Source organism: Silene latifolia, chromosome Y (assembly GCF_048544455.1).
Source record: "Silene latifolia isolate original U9 population chromosome Y, ASM4854445v1, whole genome shotgun sequence".
Lineage (NCBI taxonomy): Eukaryota > Viridiplantae > Streptophyta > Magnoliopsida > Caryophyllales > Caryophyllaceae > Silene > Silene latifolia.
Window position 1 is genome coordinate 414,977,533 of NC_133538.1, and position 26,442 is coordinate 415,003,974.

A 26,442-nucleotide genomic window follows, 5' to 3' on the forward strand; every position below is an offset into this window, starting at 1 on the left:
GTGTGATATTGTATTACAAAACAATATCACAATTTTTTTTTTCATTTTTTTCTCGAAAAACTTTTTTTTTGTTTTATGTAAGATGTGATATTGTTTAGTATAACGTGTGATATTGTATTACAAAACAATATCACGATTTTTTGTTTCAAATTTTTTTTTTTTTTTTGAAAAAGTTTTTTTTTTTTTTTTGTCGTAAGTTCGTGATATTGTTTAGTGTAACGTGTGATATTGTATTACAAAACAATATCACGACTTTTTTTTGGAATTTTTTTTTTCAAATTTTTTTTTTCGAATTTTTTTTTTTTTTTTGAATATAAGCTGTGATATTGTTTAATATAAAGTGTGATATTGTATCATGGACTCACGGACTCAAAAAGAAAGGGTGGACTCATGTGACCCTAATTTTCTTCTTACTCATTCTAATCCACCACACAATCAACACTACCAACTGCTTTTGCAGCTGCCACCAGAGTACCGATGAGGCACCAGCGTTCTCGGCGCACCGCCGGAGTTCCGGTTGCCACTTCCCAACATTGGTTACATTACCGACTTCGGCCTTTCAATTTTATCCTTTTTTCCGTCGTGCATCCTTGCTCTGGTCACCATGATCATCGTCGACGACGCTCCTTTTTGCCGTCCAATCGCTGACCTTTATTCATGGCTTCCATTCGCCGCGACAAAACCATTAATCTTCGTTTTGTTTAGATCTAGTAGTTAGATCGAATTTTAAAATAAAAAAAGCTAACCACGATTGATTCCAGCGGGTTTCGACGTTGATGAGGCTGTGATGTCGCGGATTTATCTTCACCGGTCAATTTTATCGGTCGTTGATCTTCACTTCTTTCATCTCTTCGTCGTTCAATTGCAATTTTATCATGGGTTTTGCGCCATTTAAGTAGGATGCATACAGATTCATTATTGGAATTAATGTTTTGAGTTGGTATGTTGGGTCGTTTGGATGAGTAAACTTACATGGAGCCACATGGAGGTGTGTTTTGACGAGCTCCGATCAGGGGCGGACCTAGGGGGGGGCCCGGGGGGGCACGTGCACCCCAACCCAAAAAAAAAAAAAAAAAAAAAAAAAAAAAAAAAAATCTAAAAAAAAAAAAAAAATTCTAAAAAATTAGATCGACGTTTCATTCATATCAACATATCGCCAATCTCAATTCTCACCATCAAATCGCCTTCACCAATACTACCCCTCCTCTGGTTCACCAGTCTCCTCCACGGCACCACCACTCTCGTTGTCGCGAGTCACGTCCACCGCAGCCAGCCACTACCGCACCACCGCAGGTATGAATCCCTAATTCGATTAATAACCCCCAATTTAATTTCTCAAATTTTAAACCCTAAATTAATAAATCCCTAATTCGATTTTGGATTTGTTCATTTGTTGATTGTTGTAGTGTTGTGTGCATTGTTGTAGTGTTGTGTGCTTAATTAATGAATGGTCATCATTAATTGAATCAATGATTTAATTGTTATTTGAGACTTTGAGTATGTTCTTAATTTTTTTAATTTTTGATGGTAATTACTAGCTACTGCTCACTGCCTCACTGTCGGATGCCCTCAGGGGAATATGATTTCATATAAAATAGAACCCTTGCTCTATTCCTGTTACCCTGTAACAAAATTTTGGTAGTCATAGATAGCTCATAAGATTCATTACATGCTCTAGTTTAAACAAAAAGAGTTCAAGAGGAAAAATATAGATTCTGAAAGACAGTTTATTACCCTAATTCCCTGGTCACCAAAAAATTTCAACATAAAGCATATTGAACTGAATATACAAAAATGCTTAATGCTTGATCCTTGATGACATGATTCAAATTTATAGCATATAATTCAAAACTGAACGCTAACTTCCGAGTTAAAAAATCAGATTGCTTTCGCTTTGTGACAGATTATTAGTGAAATTTAGAAGACTATTCTCCGCAATTGAAACCCTCTAGGCAAGAGCTTAGTTCCACAAAAATTCCTTTAAAATTTCATTGTTTTGTTTATTTTAGTAACTGAAGAAGATGGGGAAGAATAAAACTATTCTAGACTGTTGGAGCAAGTATAGAAAGTCCCAAAAATCTTGTTCATCATCTACACCATTATCAAGAGAAACTCAAGAAGTTAACCACCAAAGTGAGCAAGATGATGAACACACCTCAGAGGTAGAGAATCAAAATGAGCAATGTGATCCAATACAAGTAGAGAACCAAAGTGAGCAATGTGATCCAATGCAAGTAGAGAATCAAAGTGAGGATTGTGATCAAGCACAAGTAGAGAATGATAATGAGCACGAGTCTCCTTTTATTCCTTCTCAAAATCAAGATGATGAAGATGAACTTGATCTTTTACCACATGATCCGGCAAAGCGAAACCCAATTTCATCTTACCCTAAGTTAATGTTCGAGATATTATAAGAAGAGGATTTATCGACAAGAAGGCTTGTAGACCAATACCAAAACCAGATTTCCCTCAAACACTAGAAGGTACCAAAAAGCGTCGCTTTAAAGCTTATTGGTATAATCAATATGATTGGCTTGAGTATAGTGAGCAAAATGATGCGGCTTTCTGTTTTGTATGTTACTTGTTTAGAGATTCTACAAGTTCTCCCGGTAATGATTCATTTGTGGATGGAGGGTTTAGAAAGTGGAGAAAAGCATTAGAAAGGTTTAAGAGACATGTTGGTGGAGTTGGTAGTGCTCACAATGAAGCTAAAGAAAAATTTGAACATTTCATAAATCAAAAAACGTCTATAATAGAAAAGGTAGACAAAGTAAGTAGCAAAACCAAAACTCTTTACAAGGCTCGATTGGTATATTCTCTTCAATGTTTGAGATTTCTTTTGAAACAAGGTTTAGCATTTCGTGGCCATAATGAAAAAGAGTCTTCAAATAATAGGGGAAATTTTCTTGAGCTATTGACATGGCTTGCTGGAAGAAGTGAAAGTGTTGCTAAGATTGTTCTCACTAATGCTCCGGGTAACCACCAAGTGACGGCCCCAAAAATCCAAAAAGATCTTATCAAATGTTGTGCAAAAGAAACTACTAGGCTTATTGTTGAAGATCTTGATAATGATTTTTTTGCAATATTAGCTGATGAGTCTTGTGATGTCTCTCAAAAGGAGCAATTAGCCCTTTGTTTACGTTATGTTAATAAAAAAGGAAAAGCGTGTGAAAGTTTTCTTGGTGTTGTGAAAGTAAATGATACAAGTAGTCTGACACTTATGGCTGCAATTAAGGATTTACTTGATGGACATTCATTGAGTATGTCGAATATTCGGGGTCAAGGTTATGATGGAGCAAGTAATATGAGAGGTGAGTTGAATGGTCTTAGAAACTTGATAATGAGGAATAACCCACATGCCTACTATGTTCATTGTTTTGCTCACCAACTTCAACTAACTCTTGTAGCGGTTGCTAAAGAAAATTGTGAATGCGCCAAATTTTTTATGCATCTTGGAATTGTACTTAATACAATTGGATCCTCTTGTAAGAGAATGGAGATGCTTAGAGATGTTCAAGCTAAGAAATTGTTAGAAGCATTAGAATTGGGTGAAGTTGAAACTGGAAAAGGGTTGAATCAAGTGCTTGGTTTAGCTAGACCGGGAGATACTCGATGGGGTTCTCATTTCAAATCAATCTTGAATCTTATTGTTATGTTTTCTACGGCCATTGAAGTTCTTGAGAAAATCGGTTTATCTTCAAAGTGTGTAGATGATCGTGCCAAAGCACAAATTGCAATTGATCATCTTGAATCATTTGACTTTATTTTCATGATGCATCTAATGAAAGTCATTTTTGGATATACTAATGATTTATGTCAAGCTTTACAAAGAAGAGACCAAGATATTATTAATGCGATGACACTTGTGGATTTGACTAAGGTTCACTTACAAATTATGAGGGATGATGGATGGGACAACTTCTTTGATACGGTAAGTAATTTTTGTGGAAAACATAATATTGAAGTGCCGAACATGGATGATTTTTATGCTCCTCCCGGAAGGTCTAGACGTTTCCTTGATAAAGTCACTAATCTTCATCATTATCGAGCTGAAATGTTTATGACTGTGATTGATAAGCAATATCAAGAACTTGAAAGCCGCTTTGATGAAAAAAGCACAGAATTGCTGAAGTGTATGGCGTGTTTGAGTCCGGCCAATTTATTTGCTTCTTTTAACAAGAAAAAATTGGTGGAACTTGCGGAGGAGTTTTATCCTAAGGAGTTTTCGGGTGTTGATATAATTGGTCTTACATTTCAACTTGATCTTTTTATTAGTGATATGCTGCAGGATTCAAGATTTCATCATTTGAAGACCATTGGCGAGGTGTTGGAGAAGCTTATTGAGACAAATAAACATCTTTCTTATCCATCTGTTTGTTTGTTGCTTAAGCTTGTCTTGATACTTCCGGTTGCAACCGCAAGTGTAGAAAGAGCATTCTCCTCAATGACATTTGTGAAGAATAAGTTAAGAAATAAATTAAGCGATAAACTTCTGAACTATTGTTTGGTTCCATTTATTGAGCGAGAATTTTTTGTACAAGTAAGTGATGATGATATCATTAATCGCTTCCAAAACATGAAATCTCGTCGAATGGTATTAGAATGACTCTTTAGGTATTGTGGTTCAGTGACACTATTTTTATATGTAATGTTAACGATGAAATCTATGTAATGTTTATATTTTTTTTTTTTCATTTGTCTCTTTTTCCTATTGTGCCCCCCCTTTCTATGATTCCTAGGTCCGCCACTGGCTCCGATGTCGGGTTTTGATCTAGGTTGCCTTTGTTGCATCGAGCTTGAACAACTCGAGCCATGTTGACTCAATTTCTGCTAGATACTGATTCGGGTTTTGGTTCCGAGTTATGAGTTCCAAATTTGCTAGTATTTTAATGGTGATTGATAATGCTGAAGTAAAGTTACATAGTGACAATATGAATTAGTTTCATAAAGGTGATTCCTCTTTAATCATCTGGTTTGTTTCCTTTGCTTTCTCCTCTTGCAGTGCACTCTGAGCTGATGCAACCTGCTCCAATTTGTGTCAATATTTACAAACAAAAAAAATAACATCATTGGAATTTTTTACTTAAGCCAGCAAGTCTCCCTTAAGACGAGCTTTTTCCGTCTGAAATTAAGACAGAGAAAATGTGACTCATTTACGATAAAATGTGTCCACTTTTGATACAAAGTTACCAACAAATTTCTAACGAAATGATAACAATTTTCGGGAGCGATTATTGAAAAGGCCATTGCTGAATTTCTTCGGTGCACACGGCGGAGGTGTGTAAGTGTGGACTCTGGAAGGTGAAATGTAATTGATATGGGCTACTCCAAACACCGGATTTATTAAACGGTTATTATCAAAAAAGAAAAAAAAAAAGATTTATTAAATGGAATTTTGTATCTCCCCCAAACAGAAAAAACTTGTACTCATACCCGCCCCATCACTCATGGCGGGTACAAGTTAAAAGAACATATCAATTACCACCTTAAAGGTGTGTATCTAGTAAGGTGTGTATCTAGTAAGTTAAAAGAGTCTATCTAGCATCATAAAGAAATGTATCTAATAATTTAAAGGAGCGTATCTAGCACCGTAAAGGTATGTATCTTAAAGAAATGTATCTAGTAACTTAAAAGAGTGTATCTAGCAACTTAAAGAAATGTATCTAGTAATTTAAAAGAACGTATCTAGCACCTTAAAGGTGGTGTATCTACTAAGTTAAAGTAGCGTATCTAGCATCATAAAGAAATGTATCTAGTAATTTAAAGGAGTGTATCTAACAACTTAAAGAAATGTATCTAGTAATTTAAAAGAACGTATCTGGCACCTTAAAGGTGTGTATCTACTAAGTTAAAGAAGCGTATCTAGCATCATAAATAAATGTATCTAGTAACTTAAAGGAGTGTATCTATCAACTTAAAGAAATGTATCTAGTAATTTAAAGGAGCGTATCAAACACCTTAAAGGTAAGTATCTAGAAAGTTAAAGGAGCGTATCTAGCAATTTAAGAAAATGTATCGATTAACTTAAAGGAGTGTATCTAGTAACTTAAAGAAATGTATCTATTAATTTAAAAGAACGTATCTAGCACCTTAAAGGTGTGTATCTACTAAGTTAAAGAAGCGTATCTATCATCATAAAGAAATGTATCTAGTAATTTAAAGGAATGTATCTAATTAGCTTAGTTAAATGAGTGTATCTAGTAAGGTAATGTATGACAAAAATATGTATCTAGTAAGGTAATGTATGTATCTAACAAGATAAATGAGTATATCTAGCTTGCCAAATAAGTATATCTACCTTGCCAGAGACGTTATCCATCCAGTTTAATAAACTAATAAGCAAAAAGTCTCGAAAAATGGAATCCATTTTTGAAATAATGGTCAAAAATAAAATATTTGTCGTTTTGGGTCGGTTTTGAAAATATTTGTCAAAATGGTGTCCACGTAGGCTCGGGATTTCTGGACCTAAAACACGCCATTACCAATGACGTGTTTATAATGAGTACGGAAAGAAACTTCATTAAAAAAAGGACTAAAACAAACACGCCATTGGGAATGGCGGGTTTCGGAAGGGAAACCCGCCACCCCTAATGGCGTGTCTTATGTAATTTTTTTTTTTTTTTTTTTTTTTTAAATTCAGTCAGTTGAGGAAAAAAATTGTTGTAAAGACACGCCACTACTAATGGCGTGTTTCCTTCACAAAACACATTATTAGTAGTGGCGTGTTTCAGGTCTAGAAATCCCGAGCCTACGTGGACACCATTTTGACAAATATTTTTAAAACCGACCCAAAATAACAAATATTTTATTTTTGACCATTATTTAAAAATGGACTCCAAAAAATGTCATAGATATTTGTTCCCATTAATTAAATTTAATTGCCAAAAATCATGCAGAACCTCGACCCCTTGTTTGATGCACATGTCCTAAACCCTAAATGTTTAACTCCTCATACACCGTGCCAGGTATGTCTATGTTATCTTGATTCCTTGGTATGTTTAGTTGCTCTACACTTTTTCTAATAACCACTCTAATACATAGGATGCTGAAATTTATTTAATGCCAGCCTTAGGTTCGATAACTCGATATGTAGTGGTGGATTTCATTGATGCAATAAGCGAGTGTCTAGTAATGTTCCTTTCAACTATTCTTGAGATATATGGGAACTCAAAGTTTGAAGTAAGATCTACACTGTTGAAACAAACTTCTGGAGTGAATTCAGTGCTGTCAACTACAAGATAATACTCTGCCACTGTTGGTGAACATGACAATACAATGTCTAACGTGATATGAATTAGTCTTTACGACTTTCTTTGGCTAAAAGTAGAACAACTATAACCGATGGAGTTGAAATGATATACAGAGGCACGCTAATGTCAGGCCTGTTGATTGTTGAGATTGCTGCAGTGCCGTACTTAATCACAGTTGCCCCGAGAATGGAGCCAATGATCAATTTAAACAGGTACTTCAGGTCATCCTGCACAGTCAATAACATTTGTAAAAACACTGTATTATACGGGGTACTTTGTTAGGTCACCTTAGCTAGAGTTTGTGCCATCTGCTTAAACTTTTCTAGGTACAATCCACTCTACCCCCATTGATTCACATACAGCTTGGGCAGAGCAAAGTATCCATCTTGAATCCAAACTGCCATCTGAATCATTCAACCTGAAAGTTCTGATATTCTTGACAAGTTGATTTTAAAATGGAGGCACATACCGATTTTGCTCAACGATACACTATAATTTTAATCCAAATTGTACACTACATTACTAGTCCATAATCTGCAGCATCTATAATGTATTGGCCTTTTTAAAAATTCTTGCAATGCATCTGGCAATTTATGGAACCAAACAGAAGAAGACTTGATATCTAGTGAGAATCAAAATGAAGTCAAACTTACTATAAGTTACTCGAAGAAACCAAGAGCACAATGTTTCAACTTAGGAATCCACATTTTGAGACTTACTCGTGTAAATTATACAAAATAAAATATCACATTTACAACTACACTACCAAATTCACATTGTTGTAGTTCATTCTGGGTGCTAGATTTTTCCGTTAGTCGAATTATGACCTCTTTGAAAACCGTGTCATCCAAGTATCATTGGTCCCCCTTAATCCTTAAGCTCCTCAGATTGACTTACGGAAGACAGTATTCATCACAGCAAAACATAAAACGCAATTTGGAAAACAAAAAATCCCGAAATCTAACTCCACACATGACATTATTGAAAAGGCAATCAATAATGGTGATGAAGTCTGATAATAGCTAAGTAAGACAACATAACAATAATGAACATACAACATTTAAAAATCGCTTTAACTAATTTAAAACCCCTAATTGAAAAGAATCCTACGAAGAAAAAATCTAGCATACCCAATTTAGACATGGAATAGTCAAAGCTTTGCCTTCAAAAATTAAGAAAGTAAAACCCCCCATTTTTAAAAAAGAAAAACTAGACGGAACCACAGAACGACTATTTCAGTACATTGTTAAAGTTGTCTACTACTTAAAACAATTATTCTAGTGAAGATAACTATTTCACTTTTGATTATCTTCCACTCAATTTACCATGGAGTCTACAACAACAAAACCACAAATATTATACACAGACGGAAACATAGAAAGACTAGCTTAGCCGGATCCGAAAGAGTTCACCCGTGATTCGACCCTCGAACTAGGGTGACCTCCAAATACATACTCATCAACCCAACACTTCCAGAAAGTATATAGTAAATTAAAATAATTGACTGTTTCGACACACCAAATAATGCAGCGACAGTATCATAAGAAACCAAGTAATTAGCATTATTCTTAAACTGGTAATGAGCATATTTTCTACTATCTAATCCACGCATACAAATCGATTAGTAAACTGCGTAAATACAATAACACTCCAATGATTCACAAGTAACACATAAATTATCAAACAAGTCAGCGAAAATTAATTGAGAACAACAAGAAAACATGAGAAATGGAGAAGAACCAAAGTGTATACCTATGTATAGAGACAACGAAGACTATGGGGACGATAATGAGTTTGTTAAGGAGGAACGCAACAAATCGCTGGTAATGTAATGTTACAATACGGACAAAAATAAGAAATAATTACCAAAAAAACAGTAAAAATTAGGGGTAGAATTGTAAGAAAACTTACACTGGTGAATAAATTGGAGACGTTACATCAAGAACCGCAGTAGATGAATGACAGGCGAGCAAATGCGAAGTTGTTGACGCCATTTTGAGTGGAATGAGGCAGGAATGAAATTAGGGTTAGAATTCTTCAAATTAGGGAAACAATGAAAATTAGTACGAATTATAAGCTGAAGTGACGAAGAATCTCCCAAATTTGATCGAAATTGAAGGATTGATGTCACGAATTTGAGCGAAACACGATCGAAGGTGTGGTTTTTGGGAAATAGTTAAATAAAGATCCCGCCGCCGGAGAGTCATCGTCGTAGGAGAGCGGCCATTGTCTGAGAGCGGTGAAGGTCAGTGATGAGTGAGATTGGGAGTGTTTTTAGACAAACGTGTACTATTTTATAGAAGCATAAGGTTCTATTACATACACACCCTACTATATGACAAACCGAGGGGCATTAGAGACCCCTAAACCAGAAGAAACCCAACTACCATAACTAGTAATACAAACAGACGCGGTAAAAAAACAAAGACGACGCCTCTTACGCGGAGAATGGTAGAAGGCATCGAACTGGATTGGACAAACCTCTTTTCTTTTAGAGCTGACAACTCTTTCCGTAGTCGTAAATCTGGAGGAGATAGTAGAACTTTCATCCTTTACCAACGATTTATTCTTGAATTTAGCGCAATCATTACCTATAAAGTGACGGCTGCATCTCTTGCTTGAGTGTGTCTTCACGGCAGAAAAGATAAACGGGCTTTGACTTGACAAGTGCTTAGAACTGTCCTTCCTAGATTGCTCCAAAAGTAAACTATTTACCATTGAAACCTCCCTAACCTCAATGGTTGGATCGAAAATCCTATTGGTCGACAAACATGGTCTCTTGACTTCAGGAGGCTGATCCTCCGCATCACTGAAGTTATTGAGCTGTCTGGCCTGGGAAATGTCCATGGATGTACAACAATTCATGGGCATAGGAGACGAAATGGGAACTGCGGCTTCACATGAAGAACTTTCATGGGGAGTTCCCGTCGAGGTTGAAGTTTTAGAGAAGAGGGGGCGAACTATCAAGGAGGCCCCGGAATTTGGATGGAAAAATTGCAGCTTTTTCCCGAGCAGTAAATTCTTGTAATCATCGGATGAAAGAAACAAACTTTTATGAGCTTGTTTTTTGTTAGTGAAGGAGTACTTGGAAGAGCCTAGTTTCTCTGAAATCATAGTACTACTTTGATTCTGAGCACCACTTCTATCGCCAAGCAAAGAACTCGTGCTATTACGAGCAACTTGATTCCCGTTCTCAAAAGGCACAACCAAAGTATCCATAGCAGCATCGTCGGTTGATATCTTGCCTTTATTGTCCTTGCTAAGGGGGTCAAAATGATAAGAAATTATACTATCCAAATCCTTTATATCCGTTGTAGATGAAGTAGCTTTGCTAGCACACCATTTTTCTTGCACACACTTATCAGTCATAGTAACACTATTCAAGGAACTAGCATCTTTACCTACCGGTGAAGAAATAGAGCGTTTCCCTTTTCGAATATCATTAGCTTCAAAGGAATTGTCCACCACACGCTTACCATTTAGGTTAACAACAGGAAGCGATTCAACTGCATCCAACTCACGAAGAATATCCTTATTTCGAGGCTCCACCGAGACTGCCTCCTCCAAAGTGCAGCGAGCCTCAGGTAACCTATTCAAACTTCTAAGAGCAACAGCTTTACGAAAGAGGGCCTTGGCATGTCGAGGATAAAAAGTAAGCACCATCGAACATAGAATTAACGCCCCTTCAAAAGCACGTAATTTAATAGCAGAAGCGGCTTGATTTAAACACAAAGAAATAGCTAGGCTTGAAAAAGAGTCTAAATCAGGAGCGGACACATCCTTCAGAACATCACGCAAGAGGTTACAAGCTTTGTCATAGCAGACACTGGCCTCGACAAACTGTTTTTATCTAAAAAGATCATTCCCTAAGTCTTTAAAGGCATGAATTTTAGAAAGGGGGGAAGCATCTAAATGAGAAAAAACAAGATTCAAGCTATCATCATCCTCCAACTCGACACAACCATGGAAATAAACAAAGAACTCAAGAAATTCGGCCATGGATAAAAGCAGTAAAAGAGGTCAACAAAGTACAGAGGAGCTCCAACAAACTAGGTAGACGAAAAGCTAGGAAAGCAAATAGCAGAAAAACACTTCAAAAACAAACAAGCAGGAATTTATGCTAATAAGGAAGACAATAAAGAGAGGAAAAAGAAACACATAACCAGTCGAAGACACCCTGCGCATACGATTAAAACGGTCGAAGTTACACAACACCAACACGGTGCCACCGCCAAAAAAACGGTCCCGAAACTGATAGAGGAAGACTCTCGCCGGCGACAAGGAGGATACTGTGATGGCCGCCGGCGAGAGAGGGAGAAATTGATTGGTGGAGGGTAGGCGGTGGGATGGCGGTGGGTTGGCGGTGGAGATTGGGAGTGTTAGTGGTAGTGAAAGTATGTCAGGTGAATTTGGGGGTTTTGTTTGAGAGGATAAGGGGAGGATCTTGGCCATTTAAGGCCCTGTTCTTTTGGACTGAAATTGTCTGAACTGAACTGAACTGAAATAATAATAAAAAGATTATATTAATAATAATAATAATAATAATAATAATAAATATTATAATAAAAATAATACCAATAATAATAATAAATATTATTATAATATTATTCATTAATAATAATAATATATTAATATAATCTAATAATAATAATAATCTAATAAGATATATAAAAAATAAAATATTAATATAATAATAAATAAACTAATAATAATAATAATAATAATATATTAGTAATATAAATGATAACATTATTAATAATAATATAATATATTAATAATAATAACTAAAAAATAAATAATATAATAATAATAGGTCTAATATAATAACTTTTTAACATAATAATAATAAATATAATAATAATAATAATAATAAATATGTGATTAATAATATTAATAATGAGTATATTAATAAAATAATAAATAATAAATAATAACTTATTAATATAATAATATTAAATATAATAATAATAATAAATATGTTATGAATAATATTAATAATAATAAAATATATTAATAAACTAATAAATATAATAATATAATAATGATAATAATAATAATAATAATAATAATAATAATAATAATAAATGTATTAAATATAAATATAATAATATAAACAATATGAATTAATTATTAATAAATATAATAGTAATATAATAAATATAAAAATAATATAATAATAATAATTATAACAACAATAGTAAATACATTAATATAAAAATAATAATAAGAATATCAATAAGAATAATAATAGTAATGTTGAAATAAAAATCAATCGAATCGAATCAATCGATTCAATCAATCGAATCAATCGAATCTGAATTGAATTTGAATCAATCAATCAATGGAGTTGAATCAATCAATCAATCGATTAGAATCGAATTAAGTCCAAAAGAACAGGGCCTAAGTTTTCATCTAAGACCCTGTTCTTTTGGACTTAAAGTCACTCTTTATAAGTTAAGTTCAGCAAAATTAAGTTAAGTTCAGAAAAGTTCAGCAAAATTAAGTTAAGTTAAGTTCAAAGAATATTAAGTTCGAAAAGTTCAAAGAAAATTAAGTTCGAAAAGTTCAAAGAAAATTAAGTTCAGAAAAGTTAAGCAGAATAATAAGTTTCATAATATTGAGGAGTTTTAAAAAATAGATACAATTTTCGTTCAAATCGGTTGTATAAACAATCCGAGATTAATTATTATTCTATATAAATTTTTCAAAAAAAAAACATTTATTTAAAGTCGAATTCTTACCTATCCCCCGAAGGTATGTTAGAGCATTTTAATTACCGACATTCGTCATTGAGAATGAAAGTTGAAATGGCATATGGTCAATTGAAAAAAAGGTGGAAGGTGTTAAAAGTTATGCCTCAAATGTCACCTAAGTATCAAATGTCCATTATTGTTTCTAATTTCACACTTCATAATTTTATACGGATGCACACTCATGGGATACCTGTTATACAACATGAGAACGTTCTAGGGACAAAAGATTTAGGCATGTTTGATAAGAAGCGGAAAAAAGCTATGTACAAGGTGCGAAATAACATAGTCAAGAACATTTGGCGAGACAATGGATTTGACGGGGTGAGCTCAAATGAAGATGAAGAAAGTGACGAGGAAGATGATAATATGGAACTAGATGATTAGAAAGAAAAAAAAAAGTAATGTGATTTACTTTTTATTTTTAAGTATTAGGTAATGTGTACGAAAATATTAACTTATATAAATAAAGTATTTTATAATCTTTATTTGTGTTTTTAGTTATTATTATTATTATTATTATTATTATTATTATTAAATATTATTATTATTATTATTATTATTATTATTTGAAGGGAATTATTATTATTAGTAGTAGTATTAGTATTAGTAGTATTAAGTGAAATTAAATTAAGTTAATTTAAGTAAGGTTATTTTAATTTAGAAAAGTTAAGCTATTATAAGTTAAGTTCAAAAAGTTCAAGAAAAATTAAGTTCAGCAAAATTAAGTTCAGAAAAGTTCAGCAAAATTAAGTTCAGAAAAATTAAGTTCAGAAAAATTAAGTTCAGAAAAATTCAGCAAAAATAAGTTAAGTTCAGCAAAATTAAGTTAAGTTCAGAAAAATTAAGTTAAGTTCAGCAACTTTAAGTCCAAAAGAACAGGACCTAAAAGGCTGTTATTTAGTTCGTATGTTCGCATCGAACTTGTAGTTCGCACGAAATCCTAATTCTATACTCCCTCCATTCAACTCCATAAGGCCATTATGCTTTATCACGTTTGCCAACGCGGCTTTTACTCGGCAAATATCTTTAGTTACGTATTTGCAAAAATTATAAAAGTTAGATATTTTTAATGTACTCTTAAAGACGAATCAAATAAGATCTCACATGAATATATTTTCACTTATGTATCGAGAGAAAATTGAAGTTGAATGTCCGCTTGTAAATAGTGTGCAAAAGAGATAATGGCCTTGTGGAGTTGAATGGAGGGAGTATATTATATATATATATATATATATATATATATATATATATATATATATATATATATATATATATAGGGGCGGTTCTGTGTACGAACTAGCTTATAGTACGAACCGTACGAACCGTCTAAAAAGGAAAGTTCAAGCGCTGTAATAAACTCACACTCACCTAAAAACTCATCCCAACAACAACAAAAAAAATTGTTCGAAGAAACGCGAATCTCCATTGCTGCAAATCATCCTACTTTCCGCCATTATTGTTCCTGTCCCATGCGAATCTAAGAGGTAAGTTTTTACTCAGATTAGGGTATACAAAATTTAAATCGTAAATTAGGGTTTGAACAAATTGAAATTCTTAAAATTAGGGTTTACCAATTTTAATCGTATTTTGAGATTTTGATGGTAATTTAGTTTGTGTTTTGATACTATTTTTAGGATGGTTATAATTTCATCATCTTCTACTGATTCAGGTATGAATTATTGTTGTAAATACATTTTTGGGAACTATTTTTTCCATTAAATTTGGGATCCATTTATGAAATTGCTTAAGGTGTTGTAGGTGGTAACGGAAAAGAGGATGATTCAATCATAGAAGAAGTTATAGGTACACATTACTGTTTTTTCTTATTGCGGGATGTCAGATACATGTATCTACTAAACTGAAGTAGTGTATCTAGGATCACAAAGATGTGTACCTCTGTATAATTTTTCTAAAGTGTGGATAATTTTTCCGACTGTTTTTGTATTTTTTTGGGGGGTTTAATGGGGCCAAAAGATATATCTCTGATAGAATAAAATTCTTAGCCAAAGATACATCTCTGGCTGTTAGATACATGATTCCAGCTATTTTGAAAAAAAAATGTATATGGCTAGCTAAAACAGTGTACCTAATGTGGCTTGGGTGGGAAAGTCTGTGCTCCGTATGTGATAAATACTCGTATTGATTATGGTTTTGTGCACCGTACACGTCTTTCAAAAAATTAAGCTAGTATAACATTTGAAAATTTTTGGATGAATGTTTAGCAATTTGATAATCGCAACTTCTTTTTCTCTACACAAATTGTTGATGTATAGTGACATATGAATTATTGAATCTAATTTGAATGAGATGTGTACCTGTGCAGATAGTATACCTGCTACTAATGTCCATGCCTCAGATATACTGGTTGTACTTCCCTTGACAGATGCAACAGGTACGCAAAATGTAGCGTGAGCATGTATCTAAATACATTAACTATTGTATCTAATATCATAGTAATGTGTACCTATGGACTATATTTTTGCTGATTTTAGTACTGGAACATAATGCGTTTCCTACTGTGTGTCATTTCGTGTGCAGACATTATAGCTGCTTCTAATGTTGATGCTCTAATGAATAATGATATACCTCCTGTGCTTCCATTGACTAATGCACCAGGTAAAAAAATTGTGGTTTGTTCATTTACAAGGTTTGATTTCACTAATATAATGTACTTGCCTTAAAAATAACAACCTTTTGGTTAAATTGTTTTGTAGAAACCCCACAAGTTGGTTCTGAAAACACAATTTTTGGATTCCCAAGCTGTCCAGAAGATCTAAAACCAATCAACGGTATGATGTTTTCAAATTTGGAAGAAGGAATAGATTTTTACAACAAATATGCAAAAGTTTGTGGGTTTATTCCAAGGTTAGATTCAACAAAATTGGTTAATGGGATTGTTACACACAAGCGCTGTGTGTGTAATAAAGAAGGCAAAAATAGGAACAAGGGGACTGAAAGAAAGAGGACTGTTACGAGAACAGGATGTGAAGCTAAGGTTAGTTTTAAGAGAATTGACACCGGTGAATACCAAATTTATGATTTTATTGAGGTACACACACACGCAATGGTTACCCCAGCTACAATGGTTCATATGAAACCATCTAGGAATTTGAATCTCTTTCACAAGAAAATGATCATGGATAATTCAAGAGTAAATCATGGTCCAGTGGATTCCTTTAGAATGTTTAAGGAATATGTAAAAGGGTACAGAAATGTTGGGGCTTCTTTAGAAGATTTCAAAAACTTTTCAAGGGATGTTAAGAAATATATCAAGGAATATGATGCTGAGATGTTATTGGAGACTTTCATGCAAAAAAAGGCTATGTCTCCATCATTTTATTTCGACTTTGAGGTGGATGATGAAAAAAGACTAAGTAAGGTTTTTTGGGCAGATCCAATCTCAATTAAAAACTATGCTCTTTTTGGGGAAGCCGTCTCTTTTGATGCTACTTATAACTTCAATGAATATAAAATGGTGTTTTGTCCGTTCACTGGTGTGGACAACCATAAAAGATGCGTCACTTTTGCGGGTGGTTTGTTAAGAAAGGAAGATGGAGAATCATTTACCTGGTTATTTGAGAATTTTGTGAAGGCTATGGGTGACTGCTATCCTACTACAATTATAACTGACTAATGCAAAGGCATCAATCAAGCTGTAAAAGATGTGTTTGGTGACAAAACACAACACCGATTATGCATGTGGCATATAATGAAAAAGTTGCCAGACAAAGTCGGGCCGACAATTTGCCAAAACACAAACTTTTTGAAGGAAATAAATTCTATTGTTTGGGATGGAGAGATTGATACACAAGAATTCGAATTGAGATGGAAATCGATCCTTTCTTCGTATGAGCTTTCTGATCATGAGTGGTCAAGTCAATGTTTGACATTCTTCAAGTTGGATTCCCGCCTACTTCGTAGACATATATCTTGGTGGGATTATGCGCACAACATCAAGGTCAGAATCTAAAAATAGCTTCTTTGGAAATTTCACAAACCCGCACCTCACTCTTGTTGAGTTTTGGATGCGTTTCCAATCGGCTATGGATGCGCAGCGTTGGAAATATGCTAAGGTGATCGCCGATGATAAGAACTCTTCTCCAAAATTATCAACACCTCTCCTTCTAGAAAAAAAAACCTCTGAATTTTACACCACCACTGTTTTTTATCAATTTCAAGAAGAACTCCAAGTCTGCGTGTTTTACTTGTGGTCTTTCACCGAGGACAATGAAGACAACAATGAGCATATTTCAATAATGGACCGCGAGAAAGACAAGGTATACACAGTTGATTTAAGTGGTAATAAATTTTCTTGTTCGTGTAAGATGTTTGAAAGAATTGGGTTACTTTGTAAGCATGTTCTGTGGGTGTTAAAAGATAGAGGGTTTGATGATATCCCTACGGAGTATCTATTAGACAGATGGAGCAAATATGCAACTTGTCGTCCCATTTTTAATGTTGTTGGGACAACCCTCCTAGCTGATTGTATGTCAATAGAAAACCACCAAAGTAAGATAAGTGAATTGTGGTCGGAAGTATTTACTTCGGTTTAATTGTTGAAGATAATGAGGAACTTGGTGATGAGCTGCTTGAACTTCTTCGCGGTTTCAACGAGAAATTGATGATTTCAGTTAAGCGTGGGAAGTCAAAAAACAAGAAAGCTGAAATTGAGATGCTTATTGGCTCGAAAATACCGTCTGAAGCTAGTGTTCTACCACCAGAAAAGTGTACGAATAAGGGATCAGGAAGACGGATTACTTCAAACAAGGAAAAGGAAGTACAAGAAAATGCAAAGCCCTTGAGGAAATGTCGTGCTTGCGGTGAAATGACTCATCATGATAGTAGGAATTGCCCAAGTCGAGCCACTCAAAAGTGAGTCCAGTTTGATTTCAGCTAGAAAAAGTTTAAGTTGTATTAAGTATTCTAAAAACTTTCTAGTATGTAAAGACTTCTAAGAAGTATGTTGTATTTGACTTTAAATAGTGGTCTTTCTAGTAAGTAAGGACTTATAAGAAGTATGTTTAATTAACGCATCTTGGATCCATATAGTCGCGATGGTTTGGTTGTCTAATGTCTCACGTTTACTGTTCAAACACTTTGCTTCTCTATTATTATACGAACTTTTATTGTGTACCCTCAAAAGTCGAGGTGTGACACACATAATTAAAAATAAAATATTAATACAAATTGAAGATTAAGTTCTTTATTTTATAAAAATTGATGAAACAATGGGAATAGTGAATTGGTGTAGTTTTTCTCGTATCTTGAATGCTGCATGTGGTGTTAATTAGTATGAGCGAATGACGTTCCTTGAAGTAATCTCTTGCACAAGTGATATGATAGCGCTACTCATCAAAGCCCCCAATTCCTATGGCACCATAATCATAAATTGTGGGACTAACCACCCTACACTCATAGGGACAACACCCTTGGGAACATCAATAAGTCCATTCCTACTTGCGACATGGACACTCTTTGTCTCGATCAAATTGGAATTAAACGAAGAATGAGTTTCACTTCTTCTACTTGGTTTTGTGGACAAAGTATCCATGGATCTCTTGTTAAAAGTTTGCTCCCATACAAATTAAATTTACTTTATTGGTTACAGGAATTTAATAAACTACTTGTTGGGTATTATGTGTATCCCAAAAACCGGAGATGTGTATCCACAAAGCCGGGTATGTGTATCCACACATCGTTTTATTTTGAAGTGTAACATTATGTGTATCCACAAAGCCGGGGATGTGTATCCACAAAGCCAGGGATGTGTATCCAGACAGCCGACAATGCGTATCCACATAGATGCAGGTGTGTATCCACACAGCCACGGGTGTGTATCCACACAGCAGCTGGGGTGTATCTGTACCCCAATAAGCAGTGTACCCAGAAAGTCATATATGTGTATTTAAACAACCAGTAATGTGTATCCACGCAACAACCACAAGATGTGTTAATAGGAATTTAATAACTGTATAGTATTAATAGTAGCCATACATTGAAAAAGGATTGAAACAAAAATACATTTGATGAACAAAAACAATTGAGTCAAAAATGTTCCTGGAATGTTTGAACACAACACTATTAAATTCAATTACATTTCACTACGCACAACACATCCTCAAAACACACTCCCATCTACGAACTCACCTGGTCATAAAACATGAAAAAAGTAACGTTAAGTTAGTTTAAAATAATTTTATATGTAAAATAAAATTAACATCTCCGGCACATAATTGCCTACAAAACAGTAGGGATGTGTATCTACGAAGCCGGGGCTGTGTATTCACACACCAACGGGTGTGTATCCAAACAGCCAGAGATGTGTATCCACACTAGTTGCAGGTGTGTATCCACGGAATATAACCACGAGGTTGTGTCTAGATTTGGAGTTTCAGAAACTTCTACTTTCTATATCTATATAATATTACCAACTTGATGAAAAGTAGACATTATAATCAATGGCAAGTGGGAGTTAGTCTTGTGTAAGATGATTTTACACTAATATAGTTGTAAAACGGATCTAAACACAAACTTTATTAGTAGCTAAACAAAAGTGATTTAAAGATTCCGTCTTACAATAAATTTGTGTAAAACCGCCGAACACGAATATTTGTGTTTGTTTTCCTCCCAACATATATGAAGGCACAGAAAAAATGTAAATGTCTCAAGGATGAGAAGGTAAAATATGCCATTTATATATAGTTGATGGCATATGCATAATCAGACTATCTTGTAGATCACCCAAATGATTTGTAAATTTGTACATGATTCAAAAACGACTGATTCCTACACTTCGGTCCACTTCAGTACACACTGAGACACTTTTCAATACAGTTAAATGGCTTGAACATAAGAGTATATGTCAAGAAAAAAATCAGGATGAAAATCGATCAAATGAGACATCGATCTGAGGACAAGAAAGGATGAAGGGAAAGGAACTCTAAAACTAGTGGAGAGACATTTGGTGACAGTGGAAATAAAAACTAAAGACCAACATGGATAACTAACTATAAACTACTACAGAAATTACTACAAGTGTGTATGCAGCCAGAGATGTGTAACCGCACATTCTGATATGTGTATCTAGACAGCCAACAATGTGTAACCGCACTACAGAAATTACTATCAGGTGTGTATGCAGCCAGAGATGTGTAACCGCACATTCTGATATATGTATCTAGACAGCCAACAATGCGTAACCGCACATTCTGCCGGTATGTATGCAGACAGCTGCAGATGTGTATGCAGACAACTGCAGGTGTGTATCCAAGCAGCAGCTGGGATGTATCTGCACAACCCCAAGAACTGTATCCTCATAACCAGATAAGTGTATCCACACAGCAGGAGGTGTGTATCTACACACTGAAAGAAGTCTATCCAGCAATTTAAGATTGTGTACCCTACTAATGTATTCTATCTCACCTACATATATGTATCTATCAGTTCTACATATTCAAAAATTACCTTTGTAGTATTTTTCTCCCACTTGAGTAGTTTCAACATAATTTGTCGACGATAAGCAATCATATTCTGCAAATTAAATAAAGGATTTTTTGGAGAAATGAAAAACTGATAGAATGCGATAAATAGAGAAATGAAAAACTGACATTTAGCTAATTTGGCAAGCTTACTTTGAAATAGTTTTGGTCCTCCCATAATTTCCTATCGTGTATTGCACCCTCCAGAAACTTCATAACAAATAGTCTGCAATCATAACTACACATACAGTTAAGATTATTAGACTAAAAAACTGCATCCATTTTCAGGCTAATAAATAAAGGATTTTTTTAGAAAACTTACGTGTTTTCTTGCTGAGGTACATTGATAACAACAGTAGTAAACAAGATGATGCCCTTAAGATGATTGTAACCCTTGTGGTCCTCAAACTGACTTGCAACATGGAACACCTTTGAATGACAACAACTTATCAAAAATAGTAATAAAATAATTTCATCCTAACTGATAATAAAAATGCAAAAATATAACAAAAAAAGTAGGGGCCATACAATATCCTCCACATAAGAATTATACTCCTCAATATCATCTGCTTTTTCTAACTTTGGCTTGCATGAGTCCAAGATATAGTTTTCTTGTTTCTTGAGGTCCGACACACAAGCTAACCAATGATTACCATTTTTGCCAATTGTGAAAAACACCTACCAATGTCATAGCAGCAAAGGTCATACAATGACATTCCACCCAACGCCAAAACAACTTTTCCAGTAGATTCCCAACAAATTTACCTTTTCAATAGTTGCTCCATTTTCAGGCTTGTAGTGCATCTTAAGATGAGGGCACCAGACAATATTTCCTTTCTGAGGCCTTAGTGCGGGCTTAGCAAACTGAAAATTATAAAATTGTTTAGATATTGAGGACTAATACATCTGAAAAACTGCATTTTCAAATCTGAATCAACATGTATAAAAATGCATTTTTGAATCTGAAAAACTGCATTTTCGAATCTGAATCTTAATTATCTACCTGGACTGTTGTTGGCAAGTAGAGAATATCAGTTCTATCGTATGTGCACATCACACCATACATATCAAGCACCTACATATAAATGATCATGTTCTAAATATCACAAAAAGATCAGTATAAATAATAATAATAATACTAATAAAGGTCTAGGAAAACTTACCAAATCCATTATCCAGTGCTGATTTTGCAAACTTTGCATTCCTTTTCGACACACTCCCATCCACTCAGTATTCACAAGAGTCTCGCCTAAACTGTAAATGAATATAATTAGAACATAAAAGTGCATCAACAAAATTTAATTGTGCAAATATGTTATCGATTTGACAACTTACTCGATGCCTTTACCCCTTTTCATTACAACAGCAAGAAGTTCCGTGTCTGTGAGTTGACGTTGACATTGATGTTGTGACTGCCTTCTCATTTGGAACTCTTGGTCAACTGCTTCAAATCTAGAAAAAACAAGGGACAAATCAAAAAATTAAATTTATCAAGAACTTTATAACTTCATTAGAAAGTACTTTATGATTATATTTACTCAAAGGAATAGAGGGATACCTCATATCAAAACTCAAAGATCCAGCTTTTGATAAGAGTTTATCCTTCAGTTTATTACCGTCGAAACAACAAATCTGAGAGCAAACTCTTGCAGCAAAAAGCTTAACTTGGTTGTGCTACAAAACAAATTGGAATATATGTTAAGCATTACATGTGTCTAGAAACAAATTGGAATATATCTTAAACATTATAGAGACTAGCAAATTGATTGAATTGTATCTAGGTAGCTAGATGTATACTATATGAAATCATAACTTACATCATTTAGACCCAAAGGGAAACCCTTTCTAGTGCCTTTGTACTTCTCCAACAAACGCATGAGATAAATCCCAGAATCAACTCCATCACCCATATTTGATTTCGGAATATACTCCTCTGTCACCAGATTCTTGATGTCTTGTATAGATGGAATCTTGTTTCGGACCAAGCAATTCATAACAATTTGTACCTGCATTTGATAAAATTGTTTAGCAAACCGAAATAAATATGACATTCAGAAAAGGACTTTACAGATCATACCGTAGACTCAATCATTGTTGTATAATTGACAGATTTTGGCTTCATCACATGCAGGATTTCCAACTTCATTGCTATGAAGTTAAAACAAAACACAAATGGCGTCTCAGAGATTATTGGAACAAAAATCTGCAATTTCATGTTAAAAAGTCAGTAAACTTGCAGTTTAAAAATAATAGTAAACTGGCACATTGAATAAAAAACTTGCGGTTTAATACTTGCGGTTTAAAACGCAATATTTACTTACGAGATTTGCTCCCGCAAAATTGTGATTAATGTCGGTAGTATGAGTAGCAATAAGGGGATCCTGGTGATTAAAAAAAAATTATAAGAAAATGTAGCGGAGTATGACAGCAAAAGAGATAAACATGAGTAATTCCAAGAATATCATCAGATTATTATAAAAACTTACTTCTTCATCGGTTTGTAGAAGATACACCATATACGGTGAACTGGCTGCTCTACGTGTTTCACTTTCGTTCAAAATGAAACACCAAGCACGTATGACAGATTTAGGCACTATGTCACCTGTCACTACCGTCTTCAAATCTGCCCGACTAAGTTTATGGTTATCACATTGGAATAGGATCTCACTGAATAAACATGTATCGATAAAAGTTAGTTACGACAATCGTACTTTATAAACAAAAAAAGTGTGTAACACAAATTCATACACAATGTTAGAAAAATCATACCTTTCATTAGATGACTCTGAAAATACATATTCCAATACATCTTTTTCAACTTTATTCAAATTCCCAGCAACTATAATACTTCTCTGAAGGAAAGGAGATTTGAAAAATTGTGATTCAACTCTCTTTCTCTTAAGCATTTGTAGATACCCGTATCCGTCGATATTGGAATTTATAGAAAACCCGACAAGCACCCGATGATGATAGGACGACATGTATTATTTAGTTGTCATTGTCATTATTTGGAACTCGTTTTACGATGTAGAATGGACGTCGTCGATGAAGTATTTTATTAATTTAAATGATATTTAAGTTAATATTATTTTAATTCGAATTTATTTTCTTAAGTTATTTTATTGAAAATAAAATAGATATTTGATTTGAAAAATCATTCTTAAGTTACTTGATTTGAAAAATCAATTTAAATCGTTTTATAAATCGTATTTGAAGAACTCGATTTTTACGACAATTTTATACGCGATTTTGAGCTCGTTTTCTACTTGATTTGGGCACGATTTTCGAAAGCAAACTCGAACCAACTCCTAACCCATAACCCAACCCATCTCTCATCCTCATAACCAGGTCCTAACCCCGCGCAAACCCGCGTCCGTACCTCCTTATTTTCGAGCCCCAAACAGCCCACACAACCAGTCCATACCCTTTCCCGTGTTCAGCATTGCCAAGCCCCAAACCCGCTCCAAACACCACTTAAACCCGTGCCCATTAACCCTAAACCATAACCTAGTATCCTACCCATATTACCTTAGCTTAACCACCAAGAAAACCCCTCATACAAACCCTAAAAACCCCACGAAATAGCTGATGGACAGCAGCTATGCAAACCGAGTCCAAGGTCTCTTAACCCTATCAAACCCTGCTTTAACTCCCTATAAATACCTCCTCTCCACCACACTTTCATTCCTGTAAGTTCTCCATACATACTACCGTCACTAACCAACACTAATATCTACAAAAAAAACCTAATTGCCTCTCAAAACTCTCGACAAAACCGAGACATCCAAACTGAGAAACAGTTTGTGTCTCTCTCGAAATACCATTCGTTCCCCCTTCAAATCTCCATTAAAACTCGAGTTTCTTGTTCCTAATTAACCATATAACATCCATATACCTCTTAGATAAAGATTCACGAGCCAAATTGAGCTTGAGAGTACACGAATCCCCTCGAAAAATAGAGTGGCATACACTCTGTTTTCGCGGCTTTTCCTGTCTGTCCAGTTCTGTTTGTGCTCGTTTTTCGTGCCCAATAACTCAGAACGAGCGTGGTTTGTTTTAAGATATTTGTTCTAATATCTTTCTAGTTTTCAAAACATCTTTTAAATCTAATTTTCATCTTGAAATGAGTGAGAAATTGCAGTTTGAAAGTTGTTGTCCAGATTTACAAAAAACGTGTTGTTGCTTTGTTCCTTCGTCGACGACGGCCTCTCGAGATAAAATCTACGATCGATTACGACCCAAGACGGTGTCAACGATACATGTAGGTTGAGGGTGCATCAAATCCTCCTCTTCTCCCTTTTATTTGGTTCTTTTTATGTTTGTTTTTTATTGTTCGTTTTTACATTATTTATCATTTTGCATCGTTTGATATCGTTAACTATGAAACTAGTTTAGTCTGAGTATCAGTTAAAGTAACACCATGAACACCCGCGTTGACTTGAGTTGGGAAAGAAATCCGCCAGATCGGTCGGTCGTATCCCCTTCTCATTTACATATCCTCGTGTTCAAGGTAGGGCATTAATAAGACGAATTCTAATTTTGTTCCTCGCTTTTGACCCCTCGCTTGTCTCGCTCAATTCGGCCTGCCCTAGGACCCGTTGCATGTTAGTTCGACCTCTGATTGTTAAAATATGACTTATTTAGACGATATTAGATCGATTTAATAACCTAATTAGACATGTTAGGGTGCTCCGACACAAGCATTAAAATCGGTTAACAATTCTGTAACCTAATTGAATACATCTCTCTTTTCACATGATTTCTCGCTAGTATAAGAGTGCATGATTAGCACCTTCTTATTAACACTCGACGAGTTAATTTAACTAGCGAACTTGACCTAATTTGACCCTTTAGGCCGTGTAGAGGACTCGGTTTAGGCGAAGTTTTCTGACCTCTCTTATCATCGATTTCTAATGTATATCTCGTATCGCTTTGCAAATCTATCTAACCTAATGAATCTAACCCAAGGATTAGGGTAGGCTACAATATGTAGGTCATGTTTGGCCATGTATTTTGTAGCCCTTTTCTTGCTCTTTTTATCTTTATCTCGTTATTTCGTATCTTGTAATTACTTTTGTTTATCGAGTCGTGTTTTGTAATTTGTTTGTAATTAGTTTGCCGTTATCGAGTAAAATGATTTATAAAAACCTTAGTCTTGTCTGGTTAGATGGTTGTGCTCCAATTCATGTAAGAGCGTAGTAAATCGCATGTTGTTTAAAGCAACATGACCCGATTTATGCTAATGCAGGTTTTGGTGTGTGACTTAATGTCTAATTCGATGAGATTAAACGAAAGCACGCATTACGAGGAGTGACCCAAGGCCGTGAGTTATGTAAACCGTGGGCCACCCCTTGTGCACGTTTTCCTAGGCCGGATTGGCCATGTAGGGTGTCGTGTACGGTGTCGTATATAGCAATTGTATTTAGTTCGAGTTGTATCTTTAATTTCTTGTTGTGTCGGCATGAAATGCCTGGGTTGTAATAGGGTAGATCCCAACGGCTCCCCCATTCCCATCAAGCCTTGTTTGTTTCGTTTATATGTTTTTAGATCAATCAACCCACATGCTAAACTACAACTTTGACAAAGTTAGTTTAGTTGCATCTAAATCGACATAGAAACCTCATATGTTAGGGTTTTAAAACGATGTTTGCATATCATATACCGTAGTAGCTACGACCTTGTTTGAAATCCGATACTTGACTTAGTAGAGTCCGTCATTAACGGGCGGAGTTAGGTGTCCTTATGGGCTTCCTAACACGTACCCTCACCCCATACTCAAGATCTATGGTTTGTGGATCCGTCTAAATATCATTGGATTACGATAGGCATTCAAATCGAGTGATATAGGGTACAAGTCTTTATCTTTAATCACTCGTAGACGATTGGCTTTATGCTTTTCGATGAAAGGTGTAAAGTTGACTTGAACGGTTCCAAGTTCCCATAAAACTTGGTGGCGACTCT

General features: G+C 34.8%; 3 protein-coding genes across 3 annotated transcripts; all 3 read left to right on the plus strand.

Moving 5' to 3' along the window:
• Positions 1-2,425: 2,425 nt before the first annotated feature.
• Positions 2,426-4,606, plus strand: LOC141632381 (uncharacterized; the record flags this gene model as incomplete). Its single annotated transcript, XM_074444934.1, has 2 exons — positions 2,426-3,134; positions 3,195-4,606. Coding segments are annotated over 2 exons (2,121 nt in total), but the record flags the coding sequence as incomplete, so codon positions are not given.
• Positions 4,607-11,247: 6,641 nt separating this feature from the next.
• On the plus strand, positions 11,248-16,637 carry LOC141632383 (protein FAR1-RELATED SEQUENCE 5-like). Its single transcript, XM_074444935.1, has 5 exons — positions 11,248-11,303; positions 14,638-14,672; positions 15,327-15,395; positions 15,542-15,619; positions 15,718-16,637. The coding sequence occupies exons 1-5, from the start codon at positions 11,248-11,250 to the stop codon at positions 16,635-16,637; spliced, it is 1,158 nt and encodes a 385-aa protein (XP_074301036.1).
• A 409-nt stretch (positions 16,638-17,046) lies between these two features.
• On the plus strand, positions 17,047-17,879 carry LOC141632384 (protein FAR1-RELATED SEQUENCE 5-like). Its single transcript, XM_074444936.1, has 2 exons — positions 17,047-17,488; positions 17,566-17,879. The coding sequence occupies exons 1-2, from the start codon at positions 17,047-17,049 to the stop codon at positions 17,877-17,879; spliced, it is 756 nt and encodes a 251-aa protein (XP_074301037.1).
• The last annotated feature ends 8,563 nt before the right edge of the window (positions 17,880-26,442 follow it).